General features: G+C 40.0%; 1 protein-coding gene across 8 annotated transcripts in view; it reads left to right on the top strand.

The window, feature by feature from the left end:
* Positions 1-21221, top strand: part of MLIP (muscular LMNA interacting protein) — a 118030-nt gene that overhangs the window by 81335 nt on the left and 15474 nt on the right. For 6 of the 8 annotated variants that reach the window (XM_054063005.1, XM_054063002.1, XM_054063001.1 and 3 more), the window contains 2 exons: positions 2197-2241; positions 9139-9264. The exons of 1 other annotated variant lie outside the window; for it this stretch is intronic. In XM_054063005.1, coding sequence (XP_053918980.1) covers positions 2197-2241; positions 9139-9264 — 171 coding nt within the window. The remainder of the gene's footprint in view (positions 1-2196; positions 2242-9138; positions 9265-21221) is intronic. One more of the 8 variants, XM_054063003.1, reaches the window with a different exon arrangement.

The raw sequence follows: 21221 nt of genomic DNA on the forward strand, positions 1-21221 counted from the left end.
AGTTCTTCTTGACAGTTCAATTCTAAAAAAATTATTTTTGGAGTGTTATAGACATGAAATTGAGAAGTGAAAAAAAAAAGAGAGGATGTGAAATACCTAAAAATGCGTACAAACATGCAGAAATAAGAACTATTTTTCTTCATCTGAGGTCTGCTGTGCTTATAGACATTTCAAGTTATTCCTCTAAGATGACATTTACTCTAAATTTGCACCACCAAAGTGAGAGAATTTAATTCCAGCTACTTGTATATGTAGATCAGTCTGAAGGGATTTGATGCCTTTAAACTTACAATGAGATTAGCCTTCACTCTTAGTTAATGGCATGAAAGACTGTCCCTAATATGTAAGTAAACACTAGTAAAAATTCCTGTTTACTCTATTAAGGATAGAAGATGTACTTCTTGTAGATATAGTGCTAAATCACAACTATCTTTGTGAGAGTGGGAAGGTTTCCTCCACCAGAGGCTGTGTTCAGAGATGTGAGTGTTCTCAGTGAAAAGCACAGTCCTCCACCATGACTCATGGTGATGCTGTTATCACCCCAATGGAAGAGTAGAGCCAGGAGGTCCGAGGAGTGATTAAACATCTCTGTTTAGCACTTAAGATATCACACCTGGAATTTTGTGGCCAAATCTCCGCAAGGTCTTTATCATGGGGAAACAATGGAAGATAATGTTCTTCCCTCTCCAAATGTGCTCAAATTACTTTTCTGCTTTAAACTGAGAGGATATGGTTGAGTCAACAAAAATCCAGCTGCAGTAGTGCTTCTGTATAGGGTGCAGGCTGTAACGACACTGACTTGTCTTATACTACGACTCTTAAAGTGTGACCATTTAGTCAATTCCTTATCCACCAAATGATCCATTCATCATGTCCATGTCTTCAATTTAGAGTCAAGGATTTGTGAGGGATGATGTCATAAGCTTTGTGCAAATCCAGATAGATGACACCAGTTGCTCTTCCCTTACTCACCGACTCTGTAAATCCATTGTAGAAGGCCATCAAATTTGTCAGGCACAATTTGCCCTTAGGGAAACCATGTTGGCTGTCACCAATCCCCTCTTCATTTTCTATGTGCCTCAGCACAGTTTCCAGGAGGATCTTGTCTGTGATCTTGCCAGGTACAGAGGTGAGACTGACTGTCCTGTGGTTCTCAGGGTCTTCCTTTTCTTCCCTTTTTAAAAATGGGAGTTATGTTTCTCCTTTTCCAGTCAGTGGGAACTTTACCGGCCTGCCATGACTTCTCAAATATGAGGGACAGTGGCTTAATAACTTCATCCACCAGTTTCCTCATGGATGCATCTCATCAGGTCCAATGGACTTGTGCACCTTAAGGTTTCATAGATGGTCTCAAACCTGATCTTTTCCTACAGTGGGTGGTTCTTCATTCTCCGAATCCCTGCCTTTGCATTCTGTGCCTTGGGCAGTGTAGTTTGAACCCTTGCTTGTGGAGACTGTGGAAAAAAAGTAGTAGAATACCTCAGCCTTCCCCATACTCCAGGTAACCAGGTCTCCTGTTTCCTTCCAGAAAGGGCTCACACTTTCTCTAGTCTTCCTTTTGTCACTGACATACCTATAGAAGCTTTTCTTGTCGTCCTTGGCATTCTTGTGCCTTATTGTGTTGTCCCTCACAGCAGGGCACAAGGAGTGACTTTTGTATCCCTGAAAGATATTAGGGTGGTTGAAGTTCCCCATGAAGGATAGGTTGAGGTTATCCTTCCCTGGCAACTTTAATTTAAAGCCCTCTTCACCGGCTTGGCAAATGTCTGACCAAGGATGCTCTTCCCCTTCTCTGATAGATGGACCCAATCAGCCCCCAGTAGACCAGGTTTCTCAAGTGACTTCCGTGGTTTATATTTGATCATGCCTAGAGGTAAATGGAAATGACAATATTTTAATGTCTTTTACTAATTGCACATCACCGCATCTGAGATAACATCTTCTGCATCTGAGATAAAGTCTTCCGCATCTAAGCGTACGCTGTCCACGTATTCTTCCTCCTCTTACAACAGCCCTCAGAAAAATACAAGTGAAGTGACAAATGTAAATGCATTACTTTTTCATTCAGGAACCACTAATAGAAAAAGAGTGAACCATTTTTGGTGAAAAAACTTATCCTGTTGGATTTTTCTTCTGTCATTGTTGTAGTAGTTGTGATCTTCTTTGTAATACTGTACATATTTGCCTTTTTTGCAGGCCAGCCTTTACAAATCGACACCTATGATGACAGAGAGTCAGCTGGTATGTAATCACAGATACAATAGCCATGAAGTATTTGATGCAAAGTTATGTTATGTTGGTTTTCAAAATCTACACAAGCAAAAAATGTAAGGTAATTATTTACCGTCTTAGACTTTGAAAGAAACTGCAGTCAGTATCCTCCTACAGAGCTGTAATGCTTCTACATGGCTTCATTGCTTTCCTTTGCACTGAATATACTCATTTTAAGTACCTGTAAATCCTGACACTGCTTATAAATCCATGGACCAAATGACAAACTAGAGTCTTGTTCCTAGACGCTGAAAGATTCTTGTATTGCTAATTTAAATATAATCTACATCTGTACAGCTGCTGTATAGCCCAGCTTTCTCGCATCACGGAGTCTTTAAAATAACTGCAAAAGGTTTATCAGACATGGGTGCCCTTTCGAAAGCCAATCCCTATTATTTGTCCATATTCATAGTAATTTTGATCTATAGTTTGCACATTCTACTTTGCACGACTTGAAATGTCACATGTACTTATTTGTGATTCCTGGTGCTCTTCAGGAACCTGTAGTCAAAGCTGTCCTATAGCTGCCACTTCTCTTTGTTCTGGTGCTGAAATTAGATCTGATTTAGTCTGAAATTTTAGTCTGAAATTTTAGTCTGAAATTAGATACCACAATTCATAGTGTACCCATTTCACACTGGAATTGCTTTACCACTTTATTTATTCCTGGCACTTTACTTGCTCATTTTATTGTTTTCTTCTCAAAACTCTCTTATTGTTTCATTGTCAGTGTGAGAATCTCTTTAATTCTTCATCTGAGGAGAGCTGAAGTGAAGAATTCAGTTGCATGCTTGGTCTCTTCTTTGTCCATCTTTTTTACATCATTATTACACCTAATGGCCCCATAAACTTTAGATGCAAGGAATTCAGCAAGTTTTTTTTCTTAGTATTTCTTGGCCTAATAATGACATTTTTATGTTATAAGCTACATTTTTTTTCCCTCTAGACTCTATTTGAACACATTTTTCTCTCTTTGGAGTCATTTCCTCCTTACTCTTTTTTTTCCACTTTTTTTTTTTTTCACTGCTCTTTGAACAACCCAGAATTTACTGATCTCTTAAACTCCTCTTATAACCTGATAAGCTCCTCTGAAATGTTACTGTCTTAGGCAGTATTCTGGTCACTTATAACCATGGTCACTTATAACCATTTAACCACTTTGGCAGCTCCTTTAATCTTTTTCCTTAGGTTTTTTTCATAGCTCTTTTGATAATTTAACATTTAATTTATCCCTGGTTTTTGAGTGTGCAATGGAAGGATTTTGAAAAACCTATTTATAGATTTATATAGAAAAATAGTAGAAAAGGAGCCGTATATATTCAGAGTGAATACAGAATGGCATTCCTCTATTTTGCCAGCAGGTTTAAGTGATAGTAACAGAAAGAACACAGTGCAGTTTCATGCATAAAAAGACTGTGAATAGGAGTTGTAGGGACTTGAGGCAGGACAGAGGATGAGTTCAAACATTTGAAAGGAAGAAAAACAAATAACAATCCTTATGGCCTGTTCCAGGATTTTTCAGTTAATATCTAGACATATTTCTATGGCTTCCTTTGTTCTGTGGTATTTTAGATGTGACTTGGTAGCCTGGAGTATTTTTTCTCTAATTAATTCATTTTGAAACACACGCAATACAGAGATTCCTGTATTTCCTACATTTAACGCTATTGAGCACAAAGTTCCATGAAGCGAATTAAACTGTTGTTGAGAGTATGATATCTCCAGAATTATGGCGTGATTGCTTTAAAGTAAAATAGTACTATATTCAGCATCTTTTACGACCCCTTTCAGGTCAGAATGACATCAAATACAGCGCAATTGTCAGGTACAGCATAAAATCAGTAATGGGTGCATCTATCCACCTAAAATGATTTCATGGCCTTTGAGTATTGATGAATGACTTCTGGAAGGCAGCGTTTGCCATGAGTGTACATCTATACTTTGTCAAGCAGGAAAATGCAGGCACTGCTGGAGTGAAATATGTCAGTTATACTGAGGACTGGTCCGTATAGAGCCATCACACAGCAAAGTAGGAAACGAAAGAGATTCCTGATGTGCCAAATGAAAAGGTGAGTGAAGGGAACTTAAATGTGCAAAAAGATTTTCCCAAAGATAGGGAAGGAAACGAAGAATGAAGCAGAGAGTAACACCAGTGCTAAAGGCTAGCCCTTAGCTCTCTCCTTGCTACCAGCCTGGGCAGCAAGCGGTGCCGGAGCAAACCTGTTCCCTTTTCTGGTCCCCTTTCCCCAGAACAGCAGCAGAGGTGAGTTCCTCCTTCACACTACTCTTACTGTGGATCCATTCCTTTTCTTCAGGTGTTGAGAGAAGACTCAATTGTCTACAGATTTAAACTTTGGTTTTGTTTAGCATAGATCAGTGGAGAGCACAATACAGTATAGTATCGGACATCTTGTTGAAAATTCAGTGTTTCTTGAAATGCAAATATTTCAGTATGAACAAAACCAAAGACAACTTGAATTCCAAACAAGTGGCTGTGTTTGTTCTCTCTGCTCAGTTGCAAGACCTGCTGTTGCTTCAGCACAGATGTGGAGGACATAATTTTCCTCCCTTTCTAGACTTTTCAAAGTGATGTGTATAATTTACTACTTAGCCAGAGGAAAAGGAAATCCTTTTAACTGCAGCTGTGTGTCTTCAGACCTTCAAATGTATTAAGGGAGAATTTCACCGTAGACTAGTACACAGTCTGGGAAGGTTTACTGCATTTTTGCAAGCGTAAAGCCTCCATCAGGGAAAATAAAAATAAACTAATATGTTCAATAATATATTCCCCTTTGTGAAGGCTAATTTGTGGGAGAAAAGAAATAAAGGGAAATATTTCATTCCCTTGCTTCACAGCTCAACTAGATGAAACACTTGCGTTTGTATAGTCAGGGCAAAAAGCATCTTTATGCTGATGGCAGAAGCTGCCATGGTTCTTCATGACGAAGGAGCTGGTTCCTCACTATCTGAAAGCAGGTGGTCTCAACAATTTGAAGGCTCCTTGGGTGACTCTGACTTCTCAGTGCTGACAGAAGATGACTGCATTGGCTTGGCGCATGCTGCGTTGCCCCATCTACCTCAAGGTCCCTAATGAATTTGTTGGAAAGGACTGGGAATGGTTCCTCTCCATGAGGGAATTCTTTGGTTATCCTATTCAAAGCAATAGCTGTCAAAGCCTGCAAGAGACTGTTTGTACAGAAAAGGTGGATATAAAGGTTATGCAGGTAAATAGATGTAGTGCTTGCTATTTGTCAAATGAGGTTTGATGGACTCAAAGAAAGAAGGAAATAAACAGAACACTTCACTCTTTTGTCTCAAGGCTAGTTCTCCTGGTTTTTTATATATTTTTAACTGATCATGTCATATTTTTGTTAGTCATTCATCAGGCTGTCACAGAGCAGGCTGCTTCAAAACAGCACAGCATTGAAAACATATTAAAAAGCCAATTCCTTGTTAAACATTAAGAAGCAACTTTCTTGTTTACAGGAAAACTGTTCAGGTATCCAGAACAGCTGAATGTTTATGTACTGACATAGAACAAGGCAAAGAGTGACTGCAGTCATTGCTAGTTATCAAAGAAGGGTCTGGCCTTACATACCATCGGGATCTCTGAATACTCTGGATTAGGGCAAGTGACACTGACTTGCATAGGAGAAATGAAGGACTCGGAGGATTTTAGGGCATTGCTGAGAGGAATGAGATTCCAGCTTAGTTGTGAGATCTCAGGGAGAAACGGTGTCATAGTAACAGAGAAAAACATCAGAGGTGAACATAAAATAGAAGTATATACCTGCTGATGAGAAGTACAGTATTGTGACTTTTGAGCCAAGTATCGTGCAAGGCTCATTTCATACAGCCAGAATATCTTCTGTCTCTGGAGAAAGGTAGCCATGTCCACACTACCAGTCAAAAGGCTCCCTGGTCCAGCCTACCCTCCTATTTCTGGAATCCTCAACATAGGAAGGATATGGAACTGTTGGAACGGGTCCAGAGAAGAGCTACAAAGATGATCAGAGGGCTGGAGCACCTTCCATATGAGGACAGGCTGAAAGAGTTGGGGTTGTTCAGCCTGGAGAAGAGAAGGCTCAGGGGAGAGCCTAGAGCAGCCTTCCGGTACCTGAAGGGGCTACAAGAAAGCTGGAGAGGGGCTATTCACAAAGGCATGTGGTGATAGGATGAGGGAAACAGGTATAAACTGGAGAGGGGCAGATTTAGGCTTGATGTAAGGAGGAATTTCTTCACCATGAGACTCTGGCCCACGTTGCCCAGGGAAGCTGTGGCTGCCCCATCCCTGGAGGTGTTCAAGGCCAGGTTGGATGGAGCCTTGGGCAGCCTTGGAACTGCATGATCTTTAAGGTCCCTTCCAATCCAAACTATTGATTGTATGATTTTATGATTCTATGATTCTATGATTCTGTGATTCTATCATTCTATCATTCTATCATTCTATCATTCTATCATTCTATCATTCTGCCTGTGTGCTTGCTGACCCAGGCCAAAGCCAAGACTGGCACCAAATCAGTACAATGGATTATGGGTCAGCTCTAGATTTTGTGTCTTGGCCCTGTGTAATTTCTTAATAGGGCTGTAGCCATATGACTGCAGCCACTGCTAACACAACAGCCTTTCTGTTTTTCAGTGCTATTGTGGGAAAGCCAAGACTTTACTCGGCAAAACCAAGTCTTAGATTGTTTCTCAGCAGTATCAGTTTTGTCACCTGCTATAAAAGAAAGAGTTCAAGTTTTTAGTTTTGGATCAAAGATTTTATATACTTTGTCAGGAAGCTAATAAAGTATTTCAAATACTGTTTGCTGGCTGATATCTGCCTCTTTCTTAGCAGCATTGGACATAAACATATGACTCAGCCAGCACTTGAGTGCATGATGTTGTTTAGAAAAAGCATTAAAAGCATTTCCACAGTTTGCTTTTGGAAGAGGTTTCTGACATAAAGAGAATACCTTATGCTTGATGATTTCAGGTACCTCAATGGGCTTTTAATTGCATGGTTAAATGGTGCGGAGTAGTGCTAGAAGGCCACAGGTCCTTTGGATGCATAATGATGACTTGATAACAACTGTAGCTTTCTTTTTATTTTTTTTTTTATTTATCTTTGTGTTGAAAGCCAAGACTCTTTCACTTTTACAGTGGTGGAGAGGAAAATAATTATTTTATGGTGAATCCTACAAAGAAATAGTCATTAACTACGGACTATAAATTCATTAAATGGGCACAGTATCTTTCACTAAGTTGACCTTAGTGAAAAAGTTTAAGGTTGTAATTCAACTAGGCAGTCACTAGTCTTTTTAAAAAGTTAATATCACCTCATGGCTTATTTTTCGCTTTCAGTTGAATAAGTTTCTTCTTATTTGATGAGTCAGATGAAAGGGTCCCAACCTATGGAAAGGAAGGAGGGGAAAAAAACTACAAGGCAAGGGGAAGATATTTTGCTGCCAGGGCCTTGCTCTCTCCTCAGGCATAATGTACTCCTCCTTCCTCTGCTGCCTTCCACTCACCCCCTGGGCACTATCCTGTCCTTTCCCAGAGTAGAAGCAGAAGCACAGGACATAGGGACATCTCCTGCCTTCTGCACCCTTACCCTCTGGTGGGTACCCCTCTTGCTCTGTCCTTGCTGGATGCCTACAGATTTAATTTTAAGGTGATTCTTAACTCTGTTTGCCTGATACCTCCAGCAGTATCGGGTGCATTGTTTTTAGCTTATTTTCACAGTGTTTCTTTATTACAGATAGACCACCAAGGTGTATTGCTCTTCTAAGTAGGCAGATGGTGTTATTATACCTATGTAGTCTAAATCTTAAAAATAAACCTAATGGTGCATCAAGTTTCTGCTCTGCATTTTTATACCCTGCTAGGTACTGAGGAGAGGGAACTGTAACAACACCTATTTCTCAGTCCCAGCCGGGCAAACTGGCCCTCTGGGCTGCAACCACAGAAGGAGCTCAGCATCTGTTGTTATCTATATCAGCTTAGACAAAGACTGCTCATTTTCTATGGAGTAGCTGTATCAGAGAAGAATGTAACTGAGTTATTGAAAAGCGTAAATTCAGTCACTGCCCCCCTCCAGGACTTCAGTACTTATCAGATTCCACTGGGCATGTACACTTTTTTTCCTTCCTTTTCTTTGCTTACTGAACAAGCTGTCTTTTTCAAAATAATGAAATCCTGAAACGAGGATGTACTAAATTGACAAGTTAATAGTCAATTTCTTGGTTGGCTGGTAGCTAACTATAAATTTTTTCTTGATTAAATAATCTGATTTGTCTTGAAATGAGGAGTCTCATACATCCATGCTCACTAAATTCTCTAAACTTATACTTTTACAAGTGAACTTTGAAAGATACTGTCAAAATCCAGCATGCAATCGCTGGTATTATTTTTCAGACTTTCCCCTCATCTGTTGTTGCCTGGCTGTAAGTTAACATCACGTTGCCCTTCCTTTATTCATAGTTACTCTTTTGAGGAGTGCAGAACAGAATTTGCAGCATGCAAGCAGACATATGGCTGTGCATAAAGTGTGACTTGATGAACTCATCAAGATATATCTGAACAGCTATCAAAAACATCCAGCAAAACCTGCAAACAATAGTTTGACAGCCCAGTTTTGATGTCTATTTTTGTGTGAGTAAAAAACAGATGTCAGCGATGAGGTTCTGTGCATAAAAACAGCCCTTGCCAGTCAGCATGACACCTGAGTAATTTTGATGGCGAAAGATGTTATTAATAACAGTTAAAAAATTTCTAGTCATTACAGCCTCATTGGAATTGATTTGTCTAACAAATATTCTGAAAATTTTAAAGTATTTTATTTTTTCTTCCATCTTTTTTCTCATGGGTGTACTATGGGTCAAGACAAAACCTGGTGTCATTCGTCCTGTGCTGGTGAAAGGAAAGAGTACACAGCAAAAGGAGGAACCCTATCAACCCAATCCTTTTAAAAAGTACCTTGAAGAAATCTGTGATCAAGATATTGAGCAGGTGAGTAACTCTTTGAAGGATTATGAAGCCTCAGCAAGTTTTCTTAAAGACGATGGGATAATTTTAGACCCTCACTTTGTCCTGGTGTCTTGCTTTTGCAAAGTTAGGTGATTCCCTGAGGGGCACCTCTCTCCTGGAAGAGAGAGTCCTGGCTGTAGATGGGCAGCTGGGCTTTCTAAAGGGATGTTTTTTTATGGCAATCTAAACTGTATGTTGAGGAGAGGGTCTTTAATGATGTCCATAGGAAACACTGTACAAAAGATAGTGGAAATCCTGTGCTTGCTTGTCAAGTAGATGTCTGGACAAGATCTGCTAGAAAACACTCTCCATCTGAGATCTGGACTCAAATCCTTTCTGAAGAGAGCTGAGGATAACATACACTGGGCAAGGTTCACTATTCCATCTCCAAGAGAGGAGCCCCATTGAATTTCCGTGTCACTCCCTAACGTGTAGCTCCCCGAAGTCTGTATTCATACCCTTCCACATCTTGAGGGGACAGTTCTTCTCCCGTGCCTGAGGCATATTAATGGGCAGCCCATTGGGCAGGAAAAGTGCTGTCTTCTCCAGCAGACCTCTGCATAAAGCCTCAGGATCATTTTTGCAAAAACACATCTTGAACTTTGCTGACCTGTATGAGGCATTATCTTGGAAAAAAAGCAGATAAATGGTGCTCTCAGCCTTTTTTTCATGCATTTCACACATGTTTGTGTGCATTACTGTGAATTAAACCTTAAATATGACGCATAATCCGAATGTCCCTATAGGTGGTTTTTATTAACCTATCCCATATGTTTGCAATCTTCCATATGGAGGGTAATAAAAGCAAGCCAATGCTCCTCTTGTCAGGCACTATGTGAATAAAATATCTCATTAATTGAATTTCTGTTATTTCTATGCCTCGCTACTCAAATTTAGAGAGTTTAACAATGCAAGTCCTCTCTTCTTCCTTTTATAACTGACTTTTTTTAAGATTTTCATTTTAGTTCTTTTTGTTCATCCCTATAGTTCTGACTTGCTGTAGGGCAATCTTGGCATTTCTCAAGAGCACTGCAGCATTACAAACAGAGAAAGATTTATCTGTAGCACTAGTGGGTTCCAGCGACATGTATGGTGCAATCAGAAGGTTTCTCATTCCATAGATTTCTATAGAATGTAGAGTTTCTGTAAAATATAAGAAAAAATGAATAAAAATTATGATTTACTGTTTGCCTCAGACCTTTTGAGGCTTACAGTGAATATTTGACTTCAGGTGAGTTCATAGTGAGTTTTTCATGCTTTAACTTGATGAAAACCTTCTAATTCCAATGCAAATGTGCTGCCATTTGCCTGAAATGGAAGAGAGCTGACCTGGAGCTGCTGCTAGAAAACTTCTGGTCTAGGTCACCTCATCAGGGCCTTTCTGCAAAGGCAGGGGCAGCTCACACCTCATTTCATCAGGGCTGGGCATTGATTCTGTGGGCTGTAGTTTTGCTAATGAAGGAAGGATGCAATCACCAAACCTATTTTCAGTCAAATACAAACCTGAAATTATTGCCATACTCTAAAGCTTTCTGACATTAGAAGGCCAACCGTGTCCTGGACTGCATCAAAAGCAGCGTGGCCAGAAGGGCGAGTGAGGGGATTCTGCCCCTCTATTCCTCTGTTGGGAGACCTCATCCAGAGTATTGTGTCCAGTTCTGGAATTCTCAATGTAAAAAGGATATGGAGCTGTTGGAATGGGTCCAGAAAAGGGCTACAAAGGTGATTGGAGGGCTGGAGCACCTCCCCTGCGAGGACAGGCTGAGAGAGTTGGGGTTGTTCAGCCTGGAGAAGAGAAGGCTCAGAGGAGACCTTGTAGGGACCTTCCAGTACCTGAAGGGCCTACAGGAAAGCTGGAGAGGGGTTGTTCATAAAGGCTTGTGGGGATTGGACTGGGGGAATGGGTATAAACTGGAGAGGGGCAGATTTAGACTGGACATAAGGAAGAATTTCTTCATCATGAGAGTGGTGAGACACTGGCACAGGTTGCCCAGGGAAGCTGTGGCTGCCCCATCCCTGGCAGTGTTCAAGGTCAGGTTGGATGGGGCCTTGGGCAGCCTGAGCCAGTGGGATGTCCCTGCCCATGGCAGGGGGGTTGGAACTGGATGATCTTTAAGGTCCCTTCCAACCCAAACTATTCTGTGATTCTATGATTCTATGATTCTATGATTTGAAGCTTATTGTGAAAACTGATAAACTTAGACCTTATAAGTTACTTACGGTGCATAATACTGAAGTACTGAAGATGTAATAAGTCCATGAATAAGTATGGTTGTTATAATAAGAGACAATTTAAAAGAATAATGCCATATACTCTAAAGTACTGATAAATTTCAGTACTACTATTTCATCCTAACCTAAGAAATTCCACAAGTTACTGTAAAATACTTGTTATTTTGTGAGCTCCATTTTAAAACTTCTTCATTTTGAAAAAAGGAGTATTTAGACCTGCATTCAGATGGATCCACTGACTTAACAGAAACTGGTTTTGTTCGTGTGAAAAATGGATCTATGATTCTAGTGCTTGTCTAGTACAATTAATAGTACAACGACAGCCAGATCTGGGGAAAACATAAAAGCACTAAACATGACAGTGTATGCTTATGGTTTCTGTTCTCGCCTCTCAGAGTATTTTTGTTGTGCTTAAGTATTTTTATTGTAAGTATTATAAGTATTTTTATTGTAAATCCCTTGTGAGTGTTAGAAACTTGGGTACCCACATGAGGATGTTCACAATCTTATAGCACCTAAAAAACTCTCCTGAAGGGCTTTAGTGCCTGTAAAAGAGCTTTAGCACTGCCCGTGTAACCGGACTTGGTGCCAGACAACAGCTTGAAAATTGCGGTGGTTATCTCTAATCACAGGGTTGTTAGCCTGTAAGGACACTCATTCTTCCTCTTCACCTGCTGTCAGTACTCAGCATTTTTGGCTGCCCGTTGGCTGGCTTCCACGGAGTGGGAGGTGTTCCCACAAATATTACCCTCAAATCAGGTAAATTGACTTCTTTCATGGGATGTGAAAGTTGTGGATTAAAATTAGGAGACTAACAGGTATGTTTTGTGCTTTTTATGGAGGAGCCAGTGTTAGTCCACTTGTCCTCAAATAAGAACTTAGCAGGCATCTTCTGTGGCTGAGGGCAAAATGCTCATAGTGTTACTGATTTTCCCTGTTTTTTTCTTGGAGATTTCCCCAGTCCTGCTGGGAGGTTTAGTTCTAAGATTTTGGTTCTCTCCCTCTCTCTGTGCTAGCTTTTCGTTTCTTTCTAACACCATTGCCAAGAGCACCCTGCCTAGGTGACATTGCTGCCCCTCCTTCACCCAGCCCGTCTTGAAAAGACAGACCCTTTCAGGCTGCATCTTTGAGGATGGGGTTCCAGATGGCATCAGCTTTATTACCTTCTGTCTTTTGATTTTTTTTTAGATCTCCATAGTATTCCCTGCTCTCTATCAAACCTCCCAATGTGACACTGAGCACTGGTGACTATGTGAGTGACATTCAGTTTGAGACATAATGATGCAGCCAGCTGTAACTCCTGACCTTCAGCTTCACATCCCTGTGTTGAACACACATTTTTTTTTCTTAACAGAGTGTAGCTTGTTTACTTTTCACTTCATTAAGAAACGTCCCCACACGGAAAAGGCCATTTCCCTTGTAAAAACACAGTAATTTTTGATTTAACGGGGAGCTGTTCTCATGCAGATGATGCTAAGTAATGGATGGAGGCAAAAGGAGATTTCTAAATTAGTGAAGATCGTCTGGAAAGGATGGAGCTCAGTTCACAGATAGCTGTTTTCATCTGTGTTATGGGTATGTTGTATATAGATGGACATTGCTGAGCCAATAAAATTTATAAACCAGGGGAAAAGGGGAACCCCCCCCCAATTTTATTATGGTGTTTTCTCATATTAGTTTATGCTACCTTCTTTTTTTTATTCATTTTATTTTCCCTTTTCCTGAGGACCTATATGACTTGTAGCACTGGCTTTTTAGTGGGTATCCCCCCATCAAATACTTGTTACAGAGTGTAGTGATTCTGACATTCCAATCTGACAGTATTAAGTTTCCCACATTTTTAGATGCCCTTACTGAAGAGAGTAATTTCCTCATCATAAGGCAGATTTTTTTCCTCTTGCTTAGTACATTTCAGTAATCTTTCAGGAATTTTGCAAATATGCTCCAATTTGTTCAAAAAAGCACTATAAAATATACTGGAAGTATGTGTAACTTGTGAGCAGCACTGATGTGACGGCTTAATGAAAAATTTCACATGAAACTATGGAAATAGATTTTTTTTTAAAAAATAAATAGGTTAGTTTGTTACACAGTAACATGAAAACAACTCATAATGAATGTCAGTGAGTTCATGCACTTACAAATATTTATTAACAAGAATGTACATAGGCTCCTTTGTCATTAAAAAAATAAGCCACTTTGGGTAATAAAGAGCAAGATAAGGATGAACTAAAGAGTTAGTTACACATGGCATGAAGCTGAGAGAGCAACTTACCAAGGTTTATCATTGATAGACATAAGGTTAGTGCCTAGGAGGCACAGCTAGTGAGGAGGAACAGCAGAAGGCAAGGTCAGTGTGAGGTGACTGCTGCCTGGTCCCCTTCCAGCCGCTTTTGCTGCTGCTGGACTCCAATCCACTCCTTTGCTCATGCTCTCTCTTTTGGTGGTAGACACATTAGCTTCTCCTGCAACTAATCACCGTTCTTGCCACAAATTTTCTGGGTCTTATGCTCAAAGGCACAGTGTGCGGTGGAGTTTTCGGTCCAGACTCAGCCAGCCAAGTGGGTGAGAATTCGGGATGTAGTGTGTCGGCCGCCTTGACGAAACCTAAGCATGAGATTTGTGCCAAAAGATGGGTATGCCCCCTTGGCTCTGTTCCAAACCTTTGCTTTTGGTATTAACCAGAAAAACTACTAACTGCTGACAACTTACAGTAGTGAAATATATTATGTGTGCGCCTTCACCAGTTTAACTATCAAATGCCTGAAAAGTCTTGTTAGAGTCTTGTTAAAAAGCCTGAAGTTCTTGTGCTAGTACCTAAACAGGTAGACTTCCTTTTGCACCTCTCAGACACTGGTTTCAGATTCATTTTACTTCCACTCTCAGAAATTGTCCCAAAACGTGGCCATTTTATCCTAGCACAAGATCTTTCTGAGCTTTCCTTTTCTGCCACTTCAGCATCAGTTGAGCTGCAAGAGGGGGATGCATTGGATTCCAGCTGGAGTGTAACTGGTTTAATGTGACATCTATAGAATGTTTTTGAGAGCGTACTTTCATGCAGATGAAAGTGCTTAGTGTAGAGCAATTGTATTGGCATGAAGGTATAGCATATTTCCTAGTTAATCATCAAGCCCTATGAAATGTAGAAAAGGTGCAAGATGAGTACTTTGCTTTCTGCTCAAAGTTTCTTTTTTTTTGTATCCATTAATCCGTTTCTGTTTACTTTGCTTTTTTTTCCATAGGAGACTGCTCTCCTACACCCTCTCTATCCAACTAAACTGATCCCTCCAATTAAGTCCCCTTTGTTTCCTCCATCCATCTCCCTCGATGACTATCTAAACCCTGGACCTTTCAGCCACTTATTCTCTATCACATGTGATGTTCATAAGAATCCTTATGAGGGAGCGTCAAGTGTGGTGTGATTCAAGAGCTTTGTCAGGCTTTTTATCCTTTTAATTCTCAGCAGAATTGAGCTGAGTCATTGGGACTGAGTGCATGCAGGTTCTCTTGGAAATGTATCTCAGATGAGCCCTAGTCTCCAGCATCCCTGGAGATGTTACTTCTTTTCCTCTCCTCAGCATAGCTCATGTCAGAACTTGCTTCCACCAGACCAGCCAGGATAGGGCTCCTACCACTCTTCATTCAAGGTATTTGCTCTCTAAAGGAAGAATAATCTATTCCATCCCTCATGCTCAGATTACTTTCAACATTTACCCATACTAAAATAATGGACTTTTTCTTGGGGACTGAGGGAAGGAAAATTAACCCAAGAGACATACAGATTTTTCCAGTGGCTTTATCTGTCATCCTGACAAGGATTTGTCTCTTGCCAATGCAAAGTGAATCACACTCTTGCTGACATCTGTGTCTTCTTTGAAACAGCAGTAAAGAAGCCAGACAAAGTCCCTGTGGTCCAAGGTGTGTGGGTTACAGGGCTGGCTAAGGAGCTTCTTAAGGTGAAAACTGGGCCCTATGTCTTAACTGAATTATTTTTGAAGAGCAGCTGGCATGAGGTATTTACAATAACCTCCAGGCCCCTGCCTGAACTTAGAAAAGCACCAATTGTGGAAGTTCACAGAAGATGCTATTTGAACTCTTCATATTTCATCCCTTCCATGTCTTCTTTGTAACACAAAGTCTGGCTGTAAATGCTCAAATCTTGACGCCAGGAGAGATAAACCCGCTCTGACATGTACCACGTGCTTTATGCAGAATGCAAGAGGATAAAAGACAGGCATTAGATGCTGTTTCTTTAGGTTGTGTCATAGTTTCCTCATCAAGGGGAATCACCAGGGAGAAATATGCATTACTATTTTTGGGCACTTTGGGGGCCAAGACTGCTTTGGAGAGAAGTATCAACCTTGCAGAGAATGTACCTTGGTCACCTGTCAGACTCCGAAGAAATGCCTGGAAAGACCTTTCTCTCACCATTGACTAGAAACATAATTTAGGTTAATAGCCAATGTTAATAGTGCCTGAAGTTGGCCTCTGTCCTGCAGGATTTATGGAATTTACCATTTTCACTACTTCCTAGGAGGGACAACTAAAACTAAACCGAACCTCTGATTCTGTCTTTGAAGCATCCTGAACAGAAGCACCTTTTGACATCTGTTAAAGTGGACTTTGTTCTGTTCCAATTTTTAGTACACTGGGCTGATATATTTATTTAGGACCAATGATTTTATGATCAAGTATTTTTCAATACTGGTTCATTGCAAGGCATTTACATGAAAAAACAAAGTTCATATGACCACTGAAACCAGTTTTATAGTGAAAATATTTATTTGCTAGTGCTCATGAAAACACTGCTAGGAAACCAGAAATTTGTATAGGAATAAGGCAGCGAAAAACTGCCTGAAGACAATTAAGACTGATTTTTTTTGGTACATCTTGTTAACTGTTTTCTTTAAGAACAATATTCTTGCTCAGTAATTGCTGAAATAAGGAAATTTTGCTGCTACTATGATCTCCCATAGTGCTATGCACTCAAAACTCTTCTCTTGGATGCAGAGATCATAGGGCAGCCCAGCCTCTGTATTTGCATTCCACCTATATGGTGATGATCACAAGACTTCTTCTTCCACATTTTTTTATCTCAAGGAATTTTTGTCAACCCAAGCAACCTTTGTGATCTTTGCAAACAGATAAAGGGAGCCACACCTCACTGCTGTTAATAAGTTCTTCCTGTACAATGTAAATACAAGAGCTACATCACCTCTTTGATTTCTTCTACTTCCTTTATAACACAAATTTGCTCTTTCGCTCGGGCCATTTTTCACTGTCTGCTGTCAGCAAAGGTGTTTTACATGGTTTTCCTTAGCAGTAAAGTCTGAGGCAAAGAAGGTATTCAGCAACACCACTTTCTCTCCATCCTCCGTCACCAGGACACCCACCTTATTCAACAGTGGCCCCACATTTTCTTCCTTTTGCTGCTGATGTACTTGAAGAAACCCTTCTTGTTGTCCTTAGCATCCTTTGCCAGATTTAATTCCAAGTGGGCCTTAGCATTCCTTGTTGCATCCCTACATATTCTGACAGCATTCCTATATTTTCCCAAGTGGCCAGTTCCTTTTTCTACTCTTTGTAAACTTTCATCCAGTTGAGTTTTCCCAGAAGCTCTATACTCATCCATGAAGACCTCCTGCCTCCTTTGTTCCTAGTGATGCACTGATCTTGAGCCTGGAGGAAGAAGTGCTTGAAGATTGTCCAACTCTCTTGAACCCCCCCTACCTTCTAGAGCCCTGTCCCAAGTGATTCCTCTAAGTCTTTGAAGAGGCTAAAGTTAGCTCTCCTGAAGCCCAGTTTTGTAATCCTGCTCATTGCCCTATTTCTTCCGTGCAGGATCCTGAACTCAGCTATTCTGTGATTGTTGCAGCCAAGGCTCCCCCTGACTTGCACATCGCCAACCAGACCTTCTTTGCTTATTAGTATAAGGTCCAGTAGCACTCCTTATCAGCTCCTCCACCACTTGTGTCAGGAAGTTATCAAAGCTCTGTGGGAGTCTCTTGGACTGCATGTGTTATCTTTCCAGCAAAGTTTCTCCAAGTGCATCTCTTTATTTAGTTAATGTAGGAAGTCCACTCTTCCATCCCATAAGATTTAGTGAAAATCCATGGGACTGCTTACTATTAAGCACAATTAGTACAAAAACCCCAATAATTAGATCTTCTGAAAGAGGGTTGGTGAGAATGACAAAGATCTTTGAGACCAAGATTAATGTCTGTTTTGAGACTTCTTAGAATTTTCAGTATAACTCAATTTAACATTGATTGTTTCCCAGCATTTAAAACAATTTTAATTATATAATTATTTGCAATAATTTTAAAGCCTCAGCCAATGAAGATGAGATTAACTGATATAAAATGAGATGACTAAATTGTCAGAGGTAGGTAAGATTTTTAAGCGCTAATGGTAGTTCTAGTAAATAAATTTCGTAGGATGTATTGTATTTCTGAATTGATAAGACTCTCTTGGTAGGTATGGTCCGTTACTGTAGGAAACAGAATAATCAGATGTCAATACTGGGCTAGTTTAATACAAACAGAGGTTTATTTACACATGAAGTAAATATTCACCACTTAAAATATTTTTAAATGCTTTTTGTTTAGTCTATAGTATTAACATCTTTGATAACCAAAGGAAGACTAATCTCGACCTTATTCAGATATTTAACATTTGAGCCAGTATATGTTGATAAAATCCCTGACAATATTTGCCTATGATTTCTTTCAATAATCCTGTCTTCTGTACCACCCAACTACAATCTGAGCTATTTGTGTTTTTAAAAAGAAATGAGTTTATTTGTTCTCATGAATAACTGAAATAACAGAGAACACAGTAGAACAGACACAGGTGTTAAAATTTTAGAGTGTTAGACCTCTTCCATAAACAACGTCCTGAAATCATGGGGATTTCTTTCAATTCTCTACTAAACCTGGACTGCCATCTCCGTAAATTCCCAGTAGTTCCCCCTCTCCGCCCCTCATTCATTGAAATAAGGGATAATATTCACTGTTACTCACTTGCTGTCTTCCCAGGCATCCAGTAAACACACGGTCCATGTCCACATGGTCAAGCTGGACATGAGTCCCACTTCTAGCCTTATGTTGTATTAAGCTTCGTGTTCCACTAGAGGGCAAAATGCACTGCCGTAAGTTCTTGCAATCACTTAAAATGTGTTGTAAATAGGCTACTGAGAGCAGACAGGACAGGATGTGCCAGTTAATGGATTTGCTACCCTTCACCAGCACTTTCACTGAAAAATTACCTTAAACAAGTGTTCCCTCAGAAATGGGAAATGAGACATGGGAAAAAAAAAAACAGAACGATCACCTATGTCTAATATTAGGGAAGCAAATAGAGTGGGCTTTCATTTCACTTGTTGGCTCAGGGAGCAAGAAAATAACAGCTCTCTCTATCTGAAATACTTTATTGAAAGGATGTTGGGGTGATGTTCAGGGAAATTGGACTCAGTGCCAGGTTGGTTTTGTTCGAATCTTTACCGAGTACCTGAATCTTCACAGCTGATTGAATTACACAGATGAAGCTGAAAGATAGACCTGGAAGGTTTTGTAGATTGTAACTCTTCAGAGCAATGAAATCTGTAAGCTGACCCTAAATAATTTGACAGTGTGGTTTTAGCTTTGATAGGAGGAGGCAGTGGGAACCAATGTGTTGTGGTTGTCCTTCTGCTTGGAGAAGAGCAGCGAAGGCTCGCTTCACTCCTCTGTGCACACCCTGCTTCTGAAACAAATTGCTGCCCATTCAAGTGAGCTGATTCTGTTCTCATTGGCCTTGTCATCTCCCTTGTCCTCTCCTTCCCCAGTCTGCCTCCCAGGCACCAGGCAATGCTGCTTTTATTCATGGTCTTGAATAATTCTGAGAGTTGAACTTCTTATTATAAAAAAATTCCTTCTCCTTTTGATTGGAATAAAACAGCTCAGGAAGGTGGATGTGAATGCAGCTATTGCAGTGATGGAGAGCCTGAGGTAATGTTTAGCTCTATGGTTAACTCCAAAGTGTGCTTCTGCTGGGAATCCCTCCAGCCTTTAATGAGGGACTGTGTGCAAAGGAACAGCTCAGCTCTGTATCTGAAGTACTGTTCAGTTCTGGTCCTTGCAATTCGAAAAAAAATGCAGACAGACTGAAGAGAGTTTTTTTCCTCGGGACCTAAATGGAGTTTTCTTGAAATCACTGAATATTGTCATGTTGGAATATTGTCATGTTGTCAGCCTTCCATAATCACTTTCAGGTCTGCAAGCTCATAGGTAAGCAGAATATTTGAAGGGAACCTTTATTATTTTTTAAATGAAATCAATGGTGTTTACCTCACCATCCAATCTCCTCCTCATTGGAGTTTGTGTTTGATTAATAGTAGCATAGTGGGAATTGACATTCTGTGAACACAGCAGCCTTTCAAGGTTGCCATGGAAAAGCACTTTTCTCCCAGATATCATCTCAATTGCTTTTATTTCCAGAAGAGGGTTTCTTTCTCTCTTTTGAATGTTGATATTTAAATGCTGGATTTGTGTAGGTATATTGTGGTTGATCAGCTTTCAACTATCTGTGATCCAGAAAAATTGGTTTATTGTAGAAAAAGAAATCAGAAGCAAACAACCATTACAGCTATGCTGCATATTAGACCTCTTCATTTGGAAAATATTAGTGCTTAATATGGTTATCTCCTTTGCATATTCTTTTATGGCATTGCTTGGGGTTAGTGGACTGTTTTAATCATAGCACACAGATGACATTTCTATCACTTTGGACTTGGTTTGATAATGGCTGCGGGAAATGCCTCTAGAGTTCTTGTTCACCTCATCTTTGAAGGAAGACATTTCTCCTAAAGTGGTTTAGAAGGATCACAACTTGGTAATCAATCACTTTCTTTGAAGCCATCAAATTAGCAACAGAAAATTAAGGTAGCTTAGGCTCAACTGGAGACAGAGCAGCATGCACTTCAAGTGGAGATGCTTTAAGTATGGCTCTGCATGGAAAGAACTCTGCTGCCCACTCCTGTGGAGACATCACTTCCAGAAGTAAAAAAAGGAATTGATTACCACGTCACTCTCCTTTTGGCCTGGATATTTTAGCAATTTTGAGAGCCTTACTCTTATTTCCTCAAGGAGAAGCTATTGATGGTAGGACCCTGGTAATTCTTTGATGTACTTCATTTGGAAAACACGCACATAAGAAGTTGTTTTCTTGAAAGCGGTAGCATCAACCTCCAGCAGGCATTTTCTATATTTAGAAATTGAAATGTGCTTCTTGGTGAACACTGTGTGCAAAAGTGTCGAGGTTTTCTCTTGGAAATATTTACTTCTATTGCCACTTCTGTTGCTTTCTGCCTTCTTATTTATACAAGTTGTCTCTACTGGGATATTTTAAACCAGTCTCAAGCATCAAAAAATGCTTTAAAATGCTTTGCCTTCATTGTAAGAGTTCTTTACATAATATAAAACTTGAGTTCAGCCTTATTCCTGGATTTCTAGGATGATTGCATCCAGTCTTCTGCATTGTGGCTTTCAGGCAGACATTTTTAATGCATAAACCAACACCAAATATGTAGAAATTCTGGCCTAGCTGACCACTAATTTCTGATGTGTCTTTATCTTTGCCTTCTTTATCTTCAGTTTAATGGGTGAATACATATTTTCTTAGGAAAACAAATAAAGGAAACAGAACAGCCCCAATATTACAGCACTTTT

Source organism: Cuculus canorus, chromosome 3 (assembly GCF_017976375.1).
Source record: "Cuculus canorus isolate bCucCan1 chromosome 3, bCucCan1.pri, whole genome shotgun sequence".
Classification (NCBI taxonomy): Eukaryota; Metazoa; Chordata; class Aves; order Cuculiformes; family Cuculidae; genus Cuculus; species Cuculus canorus.